Raw genomic sequence first — 17,569 nt, forward strand, 5'->3', positions numbered from 1 at the left:
CTAGGAGCTTTAGACAGCTTTTTACAGCGGATGCCTTTGAAAACATGGCAAGTCTATCCCTCACAGCCTCGCTTTCATACCTGTCATGGCGCTGCACTCAGTAAGGTCAATAGGCTCTGTATCACCTCATATTTTCGTGGCTTTTTTTCAGTTCTTGTGCCAGGTGAGTTCTCATAGTGCAGACTCACTGTTGGAAGTAATGAGTAAATGGAAAAAAAAAAAAAAACAACAGTTGTGTGAAAGTAGTTCAGCTGTTTTCAAAATAGTAAAGGTTTTCCTGTAATGAGTAGAAGTGTAGAGTGACAGAATGCTACATCAGTTTTTGTCACATTGGGTGTGTTTGCATGAATAACAAAATCCTGATAAATATTAAAATTCAGAGAAACGCCTCACAAAATATGAAAAACATGTTGGCATGGGTTTTTGAAGTTGTTGGGTTACTTAATCTAGGGTACTTAAACCATTTATGACCTTTACCCAATTAAGGAACGTTGTTTAAGGCATATACCGTATAAACAAGTTTGTCAGTAAAACATTTTTTGAAAGAAATTAATACTTATTTATAATTATATTGCATTAAATTGATCAAATGAAACATTTGTAAAAACATTTATAATGTTACAAAAGATTCTATTTCAAATAAATGCAGTTCTTTTGAACTTTCTATTCATCAAAGAATCATGAATAAAATGTATCGCAGTTTTCACTAAATGTTAAAGGTGATCTATTATGTCTCTGGTGTCCCAGGAATGTGTCTGTAAAATTTCAGCTCAAAATACCCCACAGATCATTTATTATACCATGTTGTATATGTCCATTTTTGAGTGGAAGGAAATACATGCTGTTTTCGTGCATGTATCTTCAAATGCAAATGAGCTGCTGCTCCCCACCCCACTTTACAGAAGAGGGCGGAGCCTGTACATAATAACATAAAATACACACAAGGTTGTGTCAAAAACACACACAAAGTTCACAAACACAGTCAGTTATGTCTGTGAACGTAAACAGCAGGGAAAGAAATCGCATGTGTATATTAGGTCTGTGTATTAAAGTGAAAGCAGCATAATATACAATACCTACTGCTGTAAATGCTGTTAATATGAACCAAACAACAAAAGAAAAACAGAAAATCACTCACTGCTCAGTATTTCAATCACTAAAAACAACAGGATATTATAAAATGCTTAATGTGAAAAACACCAAATGTGCCTTAGTGTATTAAAACAGTGTTTATTAATAGATCAAATTCAATATACACCTTATTGATGATGCATACTATATGCAGGTGAGCAGATGAACCCAGAATATGAACGCAACACGCTCAATATCTGAATGTTTTCTTTATAATGGTTTTCTATTGAAAAACGTTTAACTAGAAATGTGCTTTGCATTTATATTCTGGGTTCATCAGCTCGCCTGTATATAGTGTACATCATCAATAAGGTGAATACTGAATTTGTTTTGAATTTTGTTAAAAAAAACTTCTGATGATCAAGCTATTTATTTATTAAGACATTGCCCTATTAAATACTTTCAAAATAGTTCTATCTGAAAGGGTAACCTGACTGTTTTTTATATATTAAGCTTCACTTTCAAAATAGCTGCCCTGAAACTGGTGGTGTGCTTGTGAGTGGTATACAGTACTCTGTCCTGTGTAAAATCGTTTAATGCACAGCATTTTTCAACTTGGTTTTGTGGAGGCCTGAAAGCCCTTGAAATAGCATTGCATTTCAAGTGAGAGCTACTCAAAAAGCCAAGTCTAACAGGCATGAAATGAAAGTGGGAATGCCGTCGCCCTCAGCACAGCCTTGATAGATCCCCAAGGTGGATGTGACTGTGCCCAGGCAAAGAAACCACAACTGGGCTCAAGGAGTTGATGTGAGCTAGATGGAGAGAGGAGGTTAATCAAAGGTTAGCAAGAATACATCTGTTCTGCTTAAACCTTAGCCACCTGAATCAGCCCCTTCCAGCAATGGTCCTATCAGACTCTGAGGGAAATCCTTCCTTCTCCCCAGGGGGGTCTGCTTTTAGAGGGTCTAAAAATACCTACAAGGTTCTACAAGTACAATAATTAAAGCTATATTTAAAAACCGTAATTCCACCTCTCATTTTTATAGTGCCTTCTTAAAGGGTTAGTGCATCCAAAAATTAAATTTCTGTCATTACTCACCCTTATGTCGTTATGTTGTTCATCTTCAGAACACAAATTAAGATATTTTTGATAAAGTCCGCTGGCTCAGTGAGGCCTGCATTGCCAGCAAGACAATTAACACTTCCAATGCCCAGAAAGCTACTAAAGACGTATTTAAAACAGTTCATGTGACTACAGTGGTTCAACCTTAATGTTATAAAGCGACAAGATTACTTTTTGTGTGCCAAAAAACAAAATAACGACTATTCAACAATATCTAGTGATGGGCGATTTCAAAACACTGCTTCATGAAGCTTTGAACCTTACGAATCTTTTGTTTCGAATCAGTGGTTCGGAGTGTGTATGCCAAATTCAAAAGTTCACCCAAAAACATAAATTCTGTTATTTATTAACCTTAACATTGTTGCAAACCTGTATGACTTTCTTTTTTTCTGTGGAACATAAAAGAAAAATGTCTGTGTTTTTGTCCATACAGTGAAAGTCAGAGTCCAAAGTTGTTGTTTTGGACCCCATGGACTTTCATTGTATGGACAAAAACTTTCTTTAAAATATCTTATTTTATCTTCCACAGAAAACAAAGTCATACAGGTTTGGAATGACATGAAGGTGAGTAAATGATACAATTTTCATTTTTTGGTGAATTATCTCTTTAAGACAGTTAAGGCCTGTTGACATCCAGGACAATAACAATAAAATTTTAAAAATAGTTTTAAATTTTAAAAGAGTCCACCCCACAACTATAACGATAACTGCTCAGAGGAACAATATTGTTGTAATCACTTTCAAAACAATTTATTCCAGCTAATGAACATTAAACAGTGACAAACATTTAGAATCCACACGACTTTAAAGAGCTTGAGCATTTAAAGTGGCAGATGACACAATATTCACAATATTCGCAGGGTTATTAGAGCAGTAGATTGATAGCTGCAGCATGGAATCGAGACAACACCTTGTTTGTTCACCCACATGCGCTCTCTTTCTCTCTCTTCTGCTTAAGGCCACACCAACTATCTAAGTAGGTCTTTCAGACAATATATGAGACTGAGAGACTAGGATGGGGCGACGGTACAGCCATACTCCTGCTGGTCATTGTGTAAACTTCTTATTTCATGTCCTCTGAGAAAAGGAGCACATTAGCAATTGAAGAGGTTTCATCCCCAGATGTTTCGTGTTTATGTATAAAATCAAAGCCTCTTGTGTTTGTTGCCTGATTGGTCATGATGGTATTCTTCTCATGAAGTTCTCTTTCTGAAGGGAGCTTCGGATGACCCATGGGAAGGGTGCAAACTTTGTCTCTTTAAAGTCCTATTTTTGTTTTATCACTCGCTGCTTTTAAAGGGATGTGGTGGTGTGAAATCCCTGTCGAGAACTCTGGAGATGTCTGCGAAAGCTTTGATCCACACTCGTACTTACGAGATCTCTCAGGCTCTAGACCTCTTGATGAGAAAACTACCCCAAAAGTCCTGCTAGTCTGAGGCCTAGTCTGCTGTAGAGCGCAACAGAAAGATACAGGGAAAAGATTCCATTCACATATTGATTTCAGTGATAATGTATAAATCTTTCATACCTAACATGAGCTCAAAGGTTGTCAAATGATTTGATGTTCTGTATAAGCCACATTCAACTTCAATCAAACAGAATTCTTTAAATTAAAGAACTGCACTATGCTAGTCCAATAGACTGCCCACTCCCATAAACCATTGCAAATTACTTCTTACTGTACTTCTTACTTCAACTCGGCAACACAGAAATAAATTACATTTCAAAATATATATATAGAAAACAGTTTACAGTGTTTTTGATAAAATAATTGCAGCCTTAGTAAGCATAAGAGACTTTTTTCAAAAACATTTAAAAAATTGTATGGAATGAAAGGTAATGTATTTATATTGTACTTTAATTTTAAGTTTTATTGCTTTTAAATCTAATCTGGTAGTGGTGTGATTCATCTGGGTGGCTTAAAACTCTTTAATGAAGAATGTGGAGAAAATAAATAAATAAATACTTCTGAAATCAAGGCTGCTTATATCCACCAAACACTGTCCAGTAGAGGTGGTTCCTACAGAAGTCAAAGAGCCTGGTGGAGAACTGGAACCATGTGTTTTTGCTTCAGGTATTATCAGCATCTATCTACAGTTGCTTTTCCAACTGACTCACAACTATAGAGACAGTATATGATGAGAAAGCAGACCATTCATAGGTAAATTAATGAGAGAAACTGAAATGCTGAAAATGGTTGCTGTAAGTTTGGAAGGCTGACCTTTCGGTTAAAATGAACCTGTTGCCTCATTAGTAAAGGCAGCAGCTCATCATATTGCCCTAGAATATGCATTAGCTTGACCAGCCTGAAACTGAGCTAAAGAAATATATTGGTAACCTGCTTTCTTCATTCAAGAAGACAGGGGTTGTTCTCCTAATGCATACACAGAAAATGGTGTTCTTGTGTAATTTCCCTGTAGTGATTTTTTTTTTATTTATTATTTTTTTTTTTTACAATTTTGTTTATATGTCTATGTGGTGTTTGAAATGTATTTTAAGACAAACTTATATATATTTAAGGGAAACTGCCCCGTTCCCTACCGTCACAAACATGCAACCAATTCTGTCAACGTGCGGGGCAGGGCTTTTCCTGTCATTCCTATCATGCACTGTGAGTATTTTAACACAGTCAGCACAAGACCACCTTTAAGAAGGGACAGGAAAAATTGGGTACATATTGCAATATAGCAGGTGAATAATGTATATGATGTAGTGTTGTCAAAAGTACCAACCGCAAAACCAAGTCGGTACTGAAATGTTAAAAATGTGGAGCTTTGAGTGCTGTTAAGCAGATTCGTAAACACCTCTGATTGGCCATTGTGTTCACACGCTCATCAGATATGTCTGTGATTGGCTTTCAAATTCAAACGTGCTTACAAACGCTCCCGTGCATTGAACATTGCAGCCAATCACAGACATCTGATGAGCACGTGAACACAAAGGCCAATCAGAGGCGTTTATGAATCCGCTCAACAGTTTTTAAAATTTCAGTACCGACTTGGTATCGCGGTCGCTACTTTTGACAACACTATATTATGATGTTATGATGAACTATATGTCTTTCTCCACTGACTTACTATGATGTTCAAGGCATTAAGGATGCTGATTTTTAGAAGACAGCTGTCTGTCTGAAAGATGGCGATTGGGAACATGGATTGTGTAACATTAGCAACCAGTTATTAGCTGATTGATAATGCAGTCAAGCCAAAGGCTAATTATATCATTTACCGTTATGTGTCCGACGTTCTAGAGAGCAATACGTAAAATGCATTATCATTCTGATGTATCGACTTTTAGAAGACCCTGTATAATTTGCTCTTCCTCCTTTTTCCTTCTGAATCACTTTCTGGTTCAAACATATATAGCTGAATTAAACCAACATTTCCACTTCCCATTGTGTAGCGTTTACTACAGTTGAGCGAGATTATCAGGTAGTCTGCTATTGGCTATTTTAAGGCATGAAGAAATTATTTTCACAGGACAAAAAACATTTAAATATGTCATTTTAATTATCAAAGATGAGTTTTAAAAAGGATAAAATTATTGACTGCAGGGGAACTTTTTCAGGGGAGGTACTTTCAGTTTTCACCCAATGAGAATTTGTTTCTTGTACAGTTTGTCATGAGTAATTTACTCATACATAATGTAAATGTTGTCTAATTATAATGCTAAACTACATAGCACTAGTGTCATGTTTCTCATTTCCACTCTTGTCTGTCTCTCGTAGGAAGTAACATCACTGTGTCGTTATCCAGTAACTCTTCAGAGATTATGGAGGGGGAGACCATCCAGTTGACCTGTGTTGTTAGCAACACTGTGGGTCCCTTGTCAATGACATGGCAGTGGACTGATAAGGATGGGGCAGGTCCTGCTGTGAACGTGGCTTCTGTGGATCGTGAGGGCACGGTCACTCCTGGGCCCACTTTTAGGGAGCGCAGCAGCTATGGAGAGGTCCGGGTGGAGCGGGTTCGGCCAGACACGTTCACTCTGTTCCTGTATAATGCCTTCCCCACAGATGAGGGCCAGTACAGATGCAGCGCCGCCGAGTGGTCCCAAAGTGGTACTGCACCTGGCTGGATGTGGCAGCAGATTGGAGACGAATCCGCCATCAAAACCGTCACAGTAAAATCAGTTGGTAAGACTACATACACAGTTTGAGGGGAAAGAAAGAAATTAAGATAAAAAAATTATAAAATAGATTATTTAAAGTAGAAAATGTATTTTAAATCATACTAATACTCATTTCATAATATTACTTTTACTGTATGTTATTAAATAAATGCAACCTTTGTGAATAACATACTTTAAAAAAAAAAATAACATTAAAAAATCTTAGATCCCAAACCTCTGAATGGTAATCTACATACATAGACAGTATTCTGACACTGTATTTGCCTATATAGTATTTGTACTCATGCAGTGTATTTTTACTGTCACCAACACATCATATTTATGACATCATAAATATTCTGTTGTTTTCTGCTTCATACACACACGCATATGCAAACATACACTTGAGCTCACACAGTGACAGGAAAATGTACTCACTCAAGTGGAGTAGAGTGATTGTTGAAGTGGAATGTGCGCTGTAAAGCTGGATCTCCTCCATATGAAGTTGATAGCTCACTCATGCTCATGCTTACATAGCATCATGTTCATGTAGCGCAGTGAAACTCTACTGCTGTCAGCTTTCCATCACAATCAATAGCCGTGACTTCCCAGTCTGCTCTTTAACTGTGTGTGTAATGAGAACACATACACACGCACATGCTTGCACACGGCAGAAAGGAAAAACATAACACAGGATAGCAAGCTGGCAGATGCTCTAAATAAACACATCATGTGACACAGCGTGTGTTGCGTGACAATGAGTGGTTTTTAGAAAAGATACTTGATCAGTTCTTGATAACATACAATATGTCTCCTGCTTTGAAGGTGAATTGTGTATTTTTTTTTTTATACTTTGCAAACTAAGTTGGAATAGGATGAAGTATTTAGAGACATCTGTAAGTCAGTCATTTATATACTGTCTTTCTCCAGAAAGTGGTAAAATTTAGCTTTTTCTTGTGCAGCCCTAGAAATTTCTAATGGCATGTGTTTGTTGTGAAGCTGCCTGCTTTGGGGAGAACAGGGATAGATGGGATGGTATGGGTGTTTGGAAAATATAATTTGGAAATAGTGATTGAAATGATTAAAATATATTGATTGTGGATTTTTTTTTTTTTTTTTAGAATAAATAAATAAATATATATATATATATATATATAGTCTTAGGCCACCTCTCAGCTTTGTTGTTTTAGCAATGTTTTAATTTTTTGGTCTTTATTACGAAACAAACAGAAAATACAGGAAATATGTACACAAAATGTAAAAAAAAAAAAAAAAAAAAATTCTGAACAAAATGTAATGAACAAAAATAATATATATATTTTCTCAGTCTCTTTATTAGAATATCACTGGAAAATACAGGACATTTGTATGCAGTATTAAAAAACAAACAAATCTCCAAAAAAAAAGACTAATATATAGACTATCTATAGACTATCTCTCTTAAAATTAAATGGAATGGAAAAGAACTGAAAGGCCAAGAAAACTGGATGAGAAGTTTCTCAGATTTTCTTCTTTGAGAAACTGGAAGAAGTCCAGGAGGTCACACTAAATACTGATTTTTGCTTAAAGAAGCCATTTTGTTCAGATTTTTTTTTTTTTTTATTTATTTATTTATTTTTTTATACATTTTGTGTACATATTCCCTGTGTTTTCTGTTTGTATCGTAATAAAGACCAAAAAAGAAATATGGATGGTCATTAAAGCATTGCTAAAACAACAAAGCTGATGGTGGCAAAGACTTTTGCACAGCACTGTATGTATGTATGTATGTGTGTGTATATGTATGTGTGTGTGTGTGTGTGTGTGTGTGTGTGTGTATATATATATATATATATATATATATATATATATATAATTTAATTACTTTTAAGTCATTCTCCATCACTCCTTTGATGTTTTTGAGAGATGTCTTTCTCTAAAGAGTCTAAACACCATTGTGAATAATTATTTTTACAATGCCAATTAGCACAGAAATTAAACATTTCTGACCGTCACAAACTTTGTAATTATTTTAAATTATTTTAGTTTTAAATTTGTTTTTATTAATTACACTGAACAAAATTATAAACGCACATATACACATATATATATATATATATATATTAGTTGCAAGTATGTGAACCACTTGCAGAATCTGTGAAAATGTGAATAATTTTAAGAAAATAAAGGCGATAATACGAAATGCATGTTATTTTTTAATTAGTACTGTCCTGAGTAAGATCATTTACATAAAAGATGTTTACATATAATCCACAAGACAAAAAAAATAACTGAATTTATTAAAATAACCCCATTCATAAGTATGTGAACCATTGATTCTTATATACTGTGTGTGGTTACCTGGATGATCTACGACTGTTTTTTTTGTTTTGTGATGGTTGTTCATGAGTCTCTTATTTGTTCTGAGCAGTTAAACTGAGCTCTGTTCTTCAGAAAAAATCTCCAGGTCCTGCAGATTCTTCAGTTTTCAAGGATTTTTTGCATATTTGAACCCTTTCCAGCAGTGACTGAATGATTTTGAGATCTATCTTTTCACACTGAAGAAAACTGAGGGACTCAAACACAACTAATAAAAAAGGTTCAAACATTCACTGATGCTCCAGAAGAAAACACGATGCATTGAGAGTCAGGGGGTGAAAACTTTTGAACAGGATGAAGATGTCTAAATTTTTCTTATTTTGTTTAAATATAATTTTTTTTTCATTTAGTACTGCCCTTCGGAAGCAACAGAAGATACTTTCATGTTTCCCGGAAGACAAATTAAATACAATTTACCTTGATCTTCAAATTCCAAATGTTTTCACCCCCCATCTATTAATGCATCATGTTTTCTTCTGAAGCATCAGTGAATGTTTGAACCTTTTTTAATAGTTGTGTTTGAGTCCCACAATTGTCCTCAGTGTGAAAAGACAGATCTCAAAATCATTCAGTCACTGCTGTAAAGGGTTCAAATATGCAAAAGATGGTGGAAAACTGAAGAATCTGCAGGACCTGGAGATTTTTTCTGAAGAACAGAGCTCAGTTTAACTGCTCAGAACAAACAAGGGACTATTTTTTTGTCTTGATGATTATTTGTAAACATCTTTTATGTAAATGATCTTATTCAGGAGAGTACTAAATAAAAAATAACATGCATTTTGTATTATCTCCTTTAATTTCTTAAAATTATTCACATTTTCACAGATTCTGCAAGTGGTTCACATACTTTTTCTTGCAACTGTATACTTTGAGATGGAAACATGCTTTTATAGCAATCTGTAAAATGCTGGATTTTTGTATGTGGTACCGTGTTTATGGTAATCACAAAGGATTAGGAAAGTCATTTGTCAAAGAACCTTGAATGCAGATTTAATGTTGGGAATGTTATCCAGCATCTAGTCTTAATGTATCCTGCATATCGAAGCTTTGATGAGATGACAAAGACAGGGCTTTTTTTATTTATTCCTCTTAATTATTTATATCTATGCTCCTCCTTTGCGATGACATTGATCATTTTTACTTCCTCTGCTGTCTGGATCAGCTTTGTTGAAGTGTTTCATCAGCTCTGCTTTTGATTTGAAGCTCAAAGAGTAGCAGCATGACGCTCTTCATGTCAGCTGCTTTATCTTATACTGAAAGTTCAGACTTCTCCAGGTGTGTTGCAGGAGTCACTTTGCTCAAGTAGGATGTGCACGTGATCATGTGATTGTCACTCTTATGCGTCCGTGTGGGTTTAATGTTTGTGTCCTTTGCTCTTGCCCTGTGACAGGTGTGTTGGTGGTGGTGAGTAAAAATAGTAGTTTTCCAGCATTGACTCTGGGTGACTGTATGGATGAAGGATCGGGACAGGGTGTGAAGCAGGGCCCAGTTTGTGGTGTTATTCTGCTGAGAGAGTCTTAACATGCTCATTAGTGTCTGGCAGTGGTGTGGGTGCTCACTGGCTACAGGCCACCCTGTAGCGGTGGAATCGTTTGGCTGGGTTACACATGACACCCAGAGGTGAGCCCAGACACACATTCTGCCACAGTTTACTTTATATATTGCTACAAAAGCAGTTAGAGCTCCCAGCATGTTAAATGGATGACAGCTAAATATACATTTTTAGGTTTAATGGTACATCTGCTAGTGAGCATGCAAATTTAGATGATTAGGTTAGATATTTGTGTGTAACTTTTTCTTTTGTTTACAAACTTTTGGTGATTTTAAATAAAAATAGAGATAGATGAGAGGGTGGCAACTGATTTGTAACTCCGCCCGCTTTGAGTCCCTGACTGTATAGCCGTGTTTGTCTTCCTAATGCCAGGTTCAAACTACACAATATTTTTGTCTGTTATGATAGTCACAGATTTTGTGATTTTGACTCCTAAATTCCTGTCGTGTCATGGACAAGAAACATGTCAGACTACGTTGCTTCCCAACCAATCAACACTTGCCATATTTAATGACATGCATGATGTCATAAATAATGCGGAACTAGCAACTGACTTCTAGAAACAAGAGCGTAAACAAGCTACCATTAATGCGTGTTAGCTTAAAGGGTTAGTCCACCCCAAAATGAAAATACTGTCATTAATTATGCACCCTCATGTCGTTCCAAACTCGTAAGACTTTTGTTCATTTTCAGAACACAAATGAAGATAGTTTGATGTAATCTGACAGTATTCTGTCCCTCCATTGACTGCCTTTGCAACTTTGACGCTTCAAAATGTTCATAAAGAGATTGTAAAACTAATCCAAGTGAATCAAGTGGTTTAGTCCAAATTTTCTGAAGAGACTCGATCGCTTTTTAAAGTGAACAGATTTATTTTAGGTTTTTACTACATTTGAGCTTCAGGAAGAGGTTTGTTCTTGTGCGTTATTCAAGTTTGTTTGAGCATCCGTTTATGTTTGCTGATCAAGGGTTTATATGTGAGTAAAGGCCTAAATTAAATCTGTTCACTTTAAAAGCGATTGAGTCTCTTCAGAAAATTTGGACTAAACCACTCAATTCATATGGATTATTTTTGCGATCTCTTTATGAACTTTTGAAGCATCAAAGATCAAGTTGCAAAGGCAGGCAATGGAGGAACAGATGTCTCTCAGATTTCATCAAAAAGATAATTTGTGTTCCGAAGATGAACGGAACGCATGTTGCCATAGCTCCACGAACCTTTCCTCCATTGCATAATTCTACCTAGCAGCACCAGTACTATCATCTCTTTCTCCTTTCGCCATGTTTGAAAGCTGTATACGGAAGAGCTTCTGTGCTGCTCTTGGTCAAAGCCACAGATGTGACTGAACCTGTCAGCGAGGACCAAAAAAATGAATAAACATGCTAGTCTTTCTGTCGTGACATTGTGAAGCGCCACAAATGCGGCGTTGGTTGTCGTCCACTTTGACGCACTATATGAGATGAAACTAACGATTATTGCATCTCGACGCACATTGTCGTTTATGAATCAAGACAACACATTATACGTCAAATGGATCGTCTCAAAATCAGGCTGATATCGTGTAGTATGCAGCTGTATATTTTCATGCCCACTACCATTCAAAAGTTTGGGCTTAACAGATGGTCAAACTACACTCTTCATTCCATCGACTTCCATTCGTATGCTTGCAAATGTAGGAGACAGGAAATGCAAGCTCATGCTAATTTTCTGCGTTCCAAATGTGAACTCTGACCTACAAATTCATATCATGTGAAGACATATGACCAATTGAAGGTTGATACGTTGCGGCGTGATCTCCTAGCTGGTATAAAATATTTTTACATTTCGGATATATTATATGTTAAATTATGTTTTTAAAAAAGACACCGTAGAGTGTGCGTCATATTACGACCATTGTCGTGTCTGTAGAAATTCTGTGTTGTCAAAGCGCTGTTGTTTTGCAATAAATTAATACTTTTATTCAACAATGATGCATTAAATTGATAAAAATGTATCATGGTTTACACAAAAATATTGAGCAGCACAACTGCACAACTAATATGCACCAAGTTAGCATATTAGAATGGTTTCTGAAGGAATGTGACACTGAAGTGTCAGCTTTGCCATCACAGGAATAATATACATTTTAAAGTGTGTTAAAATAGAAAACCGTAATTTAGAATTCTAATAATTTCTTCAGAATATTACTATTTTTGCTTTTTCAAATACCTGTAAATGCAACCTTGATGAGCTTAAGAGACTTCTTTAAAAAATGTACCCAGAACCTAAGTTTCACGTCCATCATGATGGCTTGTGGAATGGGCCTTGAATGATTTCACATGGGCCTCACAGATGTCCTGCAGCAACCCTTCGCTTACATTTGTTTTCTGAAAGTTGTATTACCTTTATTATGAACCATAAAATTTAAATAATAATATTCATGTGTACAGAAATGACGAATTTGGATTCGATATATGTTATAAGCTGTTTAACAGCAAAGAGAAGAAACTGCAGTGACCAAAGTTACAGCCAGTTGTAGAGGGCTGATTCTTGACATGAAAAGGCATCCAGAGGCGGACTGAAGCCTTCCCTTGTGTCAGTCTGCTAGATTTGAAATCTCTATTCCCACTGTGCGTGAGGTTGGGTGTATGCCACATGTTTTTCTGAGCATGTCTGTGTGTCTGGAATAATCAAACACACTACAGCTCTGGCTGTCTGGCTCTGCCTGGACTCGCTCCTCTCAGACAGCAGCTCATGCTGCTCTTCCGCCCACTTTTTCAGGTGCTGTGATTGTCCCTGTGATCATTGATTAGGTATTGAAAACTGTATGGTGGATCACACAAAGTAACAGTGGGAAAAATGTTGGAATGTGAGAAAGGTTGTGTATGTGAAAGCTCTTGTGTTAGTGTGTCCATAAATAATGACTCTCAGCGTGTGTCCTACAGCCTTGCGCTCTACAGAAGATGGCATTGATCATGGCTCCCTGCTGTCTGCAGTCAAACACTGGATGGATAGGAAGCCATTTCTGATCATGTGTTTACAAGAGACTAAAGCACTGGAATCCATCAAAACATGAAACGCATGCCTTTGAAATCGGTCTCTATCTGCCTTCCTCTTGTAAATGTCCTATCATTCTTTGGAGATCTATGAGTCACACATTCTCAAGGCTGTCCTATATTTTTTATAATCTCCTCTGTTCATTTCTCTCTCTTCTTTCCACGTCTGATCATCCAATAAACTTCATTGGATCATCCAATGTTCATTTTGTTTGTACTATTTTAGTAATCATTTTTAATGTTTTAAAGAGATGTCTGTCATATTTTTCTTGCCCTCATGTCATTCCAAACCTGTCTGACTTTCTTTGTTCTGTGGAACATAAAAGAAAATATTTTGAAGAATGTTGGTAACCAAACAGTTTTATTGACCATGGATTCCATTGTATGGTCAGAAAACACCGAGGCATTGCTCAAAATATCATCTTTTATGTTTCACAGAAGAAATAAAGTCATATGGGTTTGGAATGACATTAGGGTGAGTAAAAGATGACAGAATTTCATTTTTGGGTGAACTTTCCCTTTAAATAGTGTGTTTAAAATTGTTATTATTGTGTATCACAAGCTTTCAAATAGAAAAAAAAAAAATGTTTTCAAATGTTTGTTTAGGATAGGAGCTACAGTATTTCTCCTTCCACTCATCTGAACATGAGTATATGTTCAAACAATTAAGTGCTTACCTGAGGTAATGGCAGAGAAAACTAGATTTATCGGGGGTTATTTCAGTCCATTAAATAACAAACAAGCTAAATGAGACATTTATTATAGGCTAATGAATTTTTGTATTGTTTGATATAACAGTCATTACCCATTTTACTGCCAGAAATCACAAAATCTCTCCATTTAATAGAAGTATTGGTGTTCGGATCAATAGCGGCATTAATGATACTTGCCATCAGATTAGAAAGAATATAATTGGTATCGCACATACATCCCTAGTGACTGAAAGTGAGTTAGATGACTAGTGATTGATCCATTGATTAATTTGGGGAAGAATCCCTCAGATTTATTCTGACATTAACTTTTGAGTTTGTCTGTTTCCTGAATTGGATCACGCAAGATGTGCTTAATGCTTGTTTTTTAGTGCAGCTAAGACAACACGATAGAAAGATGTGTTTCCTTGGCATTATTTCATGGTACACAATCTTTTTATTTGATCACATTCAATTCTGACTTCAATCTCACAAGTCAGGGAAAATATGATTACTTTTGTTGTAGTGCTGTAGGTTTAGCTGCTGAATGGCTTTGTAGAAAACACTGCTATAAATCCACCGATAATCCTTGTTTGAGACATTTTTTTCAATATCTGAGCAAAAGTGAGCTCATTAAATGTAAAAAAAAAAAAAAAAAAAAAAAAAAAATCCAGCAGAGCCCATTTCCTTTTTTCCTTTTTTTTTCTTGCAGGATTAGTTTGCATGTGCTCAATAAACAGGGGATGTGTGTGTAATCTTCTTTTGGCTGCTTTCCTCGGTTGCGGCCCGCAGGATTGAGTTGGCGTGGTACAGGTCACCTTGTCCAAATTTTATCAAAATAACACAGAGTAGATTAACTCTGCTGATCTCAAGCTTTCCTCCCAAACAGAACACCAACTCCTGCTAGCCTTTCTCAGCCCAGTGAACGTCTGAACTTTGTGATCTCTCCCAGGAAGTCTTTGAGGCTTATTAGCATGCAGACAGAGTAGTCTGATAATGTAGACATCTAACTTTACTGCCCCGTTCCTTTAATAGATTGTCTGCATAATTGAAGGACACAGAGGCTCTCCAAATGAAATTCACTTCCTCAACATTGCCAGAGCCTTGTGGAACTGCTGAGATCTGGGCAAAGCTTGTGCCCGGCGGGTGTTGCGTTAACCTGCCCTCTGTTGCAGCCCAGCAGCGTGGCATCATTAGGGCACTGGCAGGGGTAGGCTGGGAAAGGATCTCGCTGTCTCCAGATCCGTATGGCCTCCAGCTGCTGTCATCCGTATAAAGCGCAAACACTCAGAAGTGGCCAAATGACGCTTTACCCTTCCACAGGGAAAACTGTTCGAGTTCCAGAAATCTCATGCAGAAATTTGCTGCCTCTTCAAATGGAAAGACAAAACATCCAGGGCATTCCCTTGCAATGAGTTTATTTTTCCTATGATCTTGTATAGTATGAGCAATGCCGACGTAAATTGCTGCTGAAGGGTGCCAGTAGCAGTACACCAGGGAATAGTCTTGTTGTCTATATGCCCATTAGCAGATTCACAGACTCATCAGTATCAGCTGTGAGTTCACAATTAAGTCACCCGCAGTTCTCTCTTCATGTTTACTTGTGTGACAGGCTTGGGCCTAGGGGGCAGCGCGTTAGCAACTAACCAGCCTTAAGTTTTTACTGTCAAGCAAAAATAGGAGATCCACAGGAGGGAATAAGTACTTAAACTGCATTGCAATCATATTGCATTAGCGTATGAAAAAAAACAAGCATTGTAGCAATGCACACACTTGTATCTATTTTTTATTTTATATATATATATAGCATCTATATATAATTTTTTATAAAGCATTGAATTAGGGATGGGCACTATGCCCAAAATCCTACATCGTAGTAAGTTTGTTTGTTTATTTATTTGTCAATTCAGTTCAAAATGGTTTGTAATGGTAATTAAAAATGTATAATAATAATAATAATCTAGATTAACACAAAACAAAATATCATTCAGTGTATTATATATGTGCTACTTAATTGTATTTCACTGAGCTTTATATGCATTTAATCTGCGTTGTATTTTCTGTACTGTTGTATTGTTTTCTTTCGTTTTCTGCGGAATAACATCAAACAAAGGGACTGCCGATGGGAAAAAATTAGACTTTCAGATAACTCTAATGTTGATTAATGTACATTGGCCATTTTTAAATAGATCAGAGGGGCCCAAACTTTTTATTTATTGTTGCACCCTGTCAGGGTTTATTTTGTTGCTGACTGCACATTATCTCTTACATAACACAATAAACAAAAGGCAAGTTACAGCACAGAAATGGGAAAAAAAAAAAAAAAATGCAGAAATTCAAACTTGGCAGCATGATTTTTCTGAATTTAACGTGCATTTGTTTCCTCAATCTCAAATATATGCTCCACATTTGTTGTGCCAGCACACATGTAATCTGAGACAGCCTCTGTATAATAATACACATAAACAATTATGAAATTCAGTAATGCACTTTCATTATTGGATAGATAATTTTTTCACCCCTATAGCTGTATGTCTTCCTTCAGACATACTTCTCATTGTGGGTTTTGTTTACACTCTAATTCTCAATCAGATAGGGCACACAATGGGCGTTAAACAGACAGCGTTCTGAATCTTGACTTGTTGATGGTCTGAAAGTTCAGAGAAATGAAATCAGTTAATGCTAATGTTATCTAGAATTATTCACAGTATTTTGAAGCTCCCACGAAAACAATATTGTGCATATTAATTGTAGCGATAAACAGTATGGCGGATTAAATCAAAGGTCATTCAACTTTGGCCCGCGGGCCCTAGTTTGGGCATCTCTGTAATACAGTAGATAAATAAAATAACAAATAACTAAGCCTGGCATTAGTGCAAAACCAGTTTTTAATTGTATTACATTTAAAAAAGACTAGAAACTAATATCATAAAAGCATAGTTCTGACTAGGGCTGAAACAATAAATCGATGCATCGTGAATTTATAAATGATTCTAGATCGATTCTGCAATTTTCCAAATGTATCGCGTTTCTCTTTCAAAGAGTTTAGAGCTTAGTTTTTAACAGCAGATGGCACTGCGTGCTTTAGAAACAGCCGTACTCTACTTGCTTCCAATTCCTTACACCACTTGAAACTTACATAAAATAAACATTCATAAAGTTCGAAAAGGTTAAAGCGAATTACAAGGGTGTTTGCAGTGGGCTATTTACATTAATCTTCCGTCATAAAAGCATTCTGAGGTGCAAGTACATTCTCAACTCAGACGAACGCACGAGCACTCTTCTTCCTGAGCATTTGAGCGTGTGGTTAAAAACTAACGTAGAGCGCCATCTGCTGTTTAAAACTAAGCTCAGAATCGATTTCAGAGAGAAAATCTCAGAATCGAGTGATGCATCAGTTTATTATCCAAGCTCTAGTTCTGACTCTCAGTTCTAATTAGATGAGTTGATTTACATGCTTATTTGTGTTAATGCATTGTGACGATTATTTGTAATTACTATATGAATTCTTTTTTTTTTGTTCTTGTTCCAGAATCTTTCTTCTTCGTGTCAGCCTCCTCTCGTACGCCCAGCGTGACGTTTGGTGACTCGTTTGACCTACAGTGCATCGTGAAGCCACGGCACAATCCC

General features: G+C 36.4%; 1 protein-coding gene across 1 annotated transcript in view; it reads left to right on the top strand.

Annotated features, from left to right (window-relative positions):
* igsf3 (immunoglobulin superfamily, member 3) overlaps window positions 1–17,569 on the top strand; it is a 153,371-nt gene that overhangs the window by 101,294 nt on the left and 34,508 nt on the right. The window contains exons 5-6 of the mRNA XM_051905096.1: window positions 5,922–6,329; window positions 17,472–17,569. The exon at window positions 17,472–17,569 is cut by the window's right edge and continues 310 nt beyond it. Coding sequence (XP_051761056.1) covers window positions 5,922–6,329; window positions 17,472–17,569 — 506 coding nt within the window. The remainder of the gene's footprint in view (window positions 1–5,921; window positions 6,330–17,471) is intronic.

Source organism: Ctenopharyngodon idella, chromosome 9 (assembly GCF_019924925.1).
Source record: "Ctenopharyngodon idella isolate HZGC_01 chromosome 9, HZGC01, whole genome shotgun sequence".
Lineage (NCBI taxonomy): Eukaryota > Metazoa > Chordata > Actinopteri > Cypriniformes > Xenocyprididae > Ctenopharyngodon > Ctenopharyngodon idella.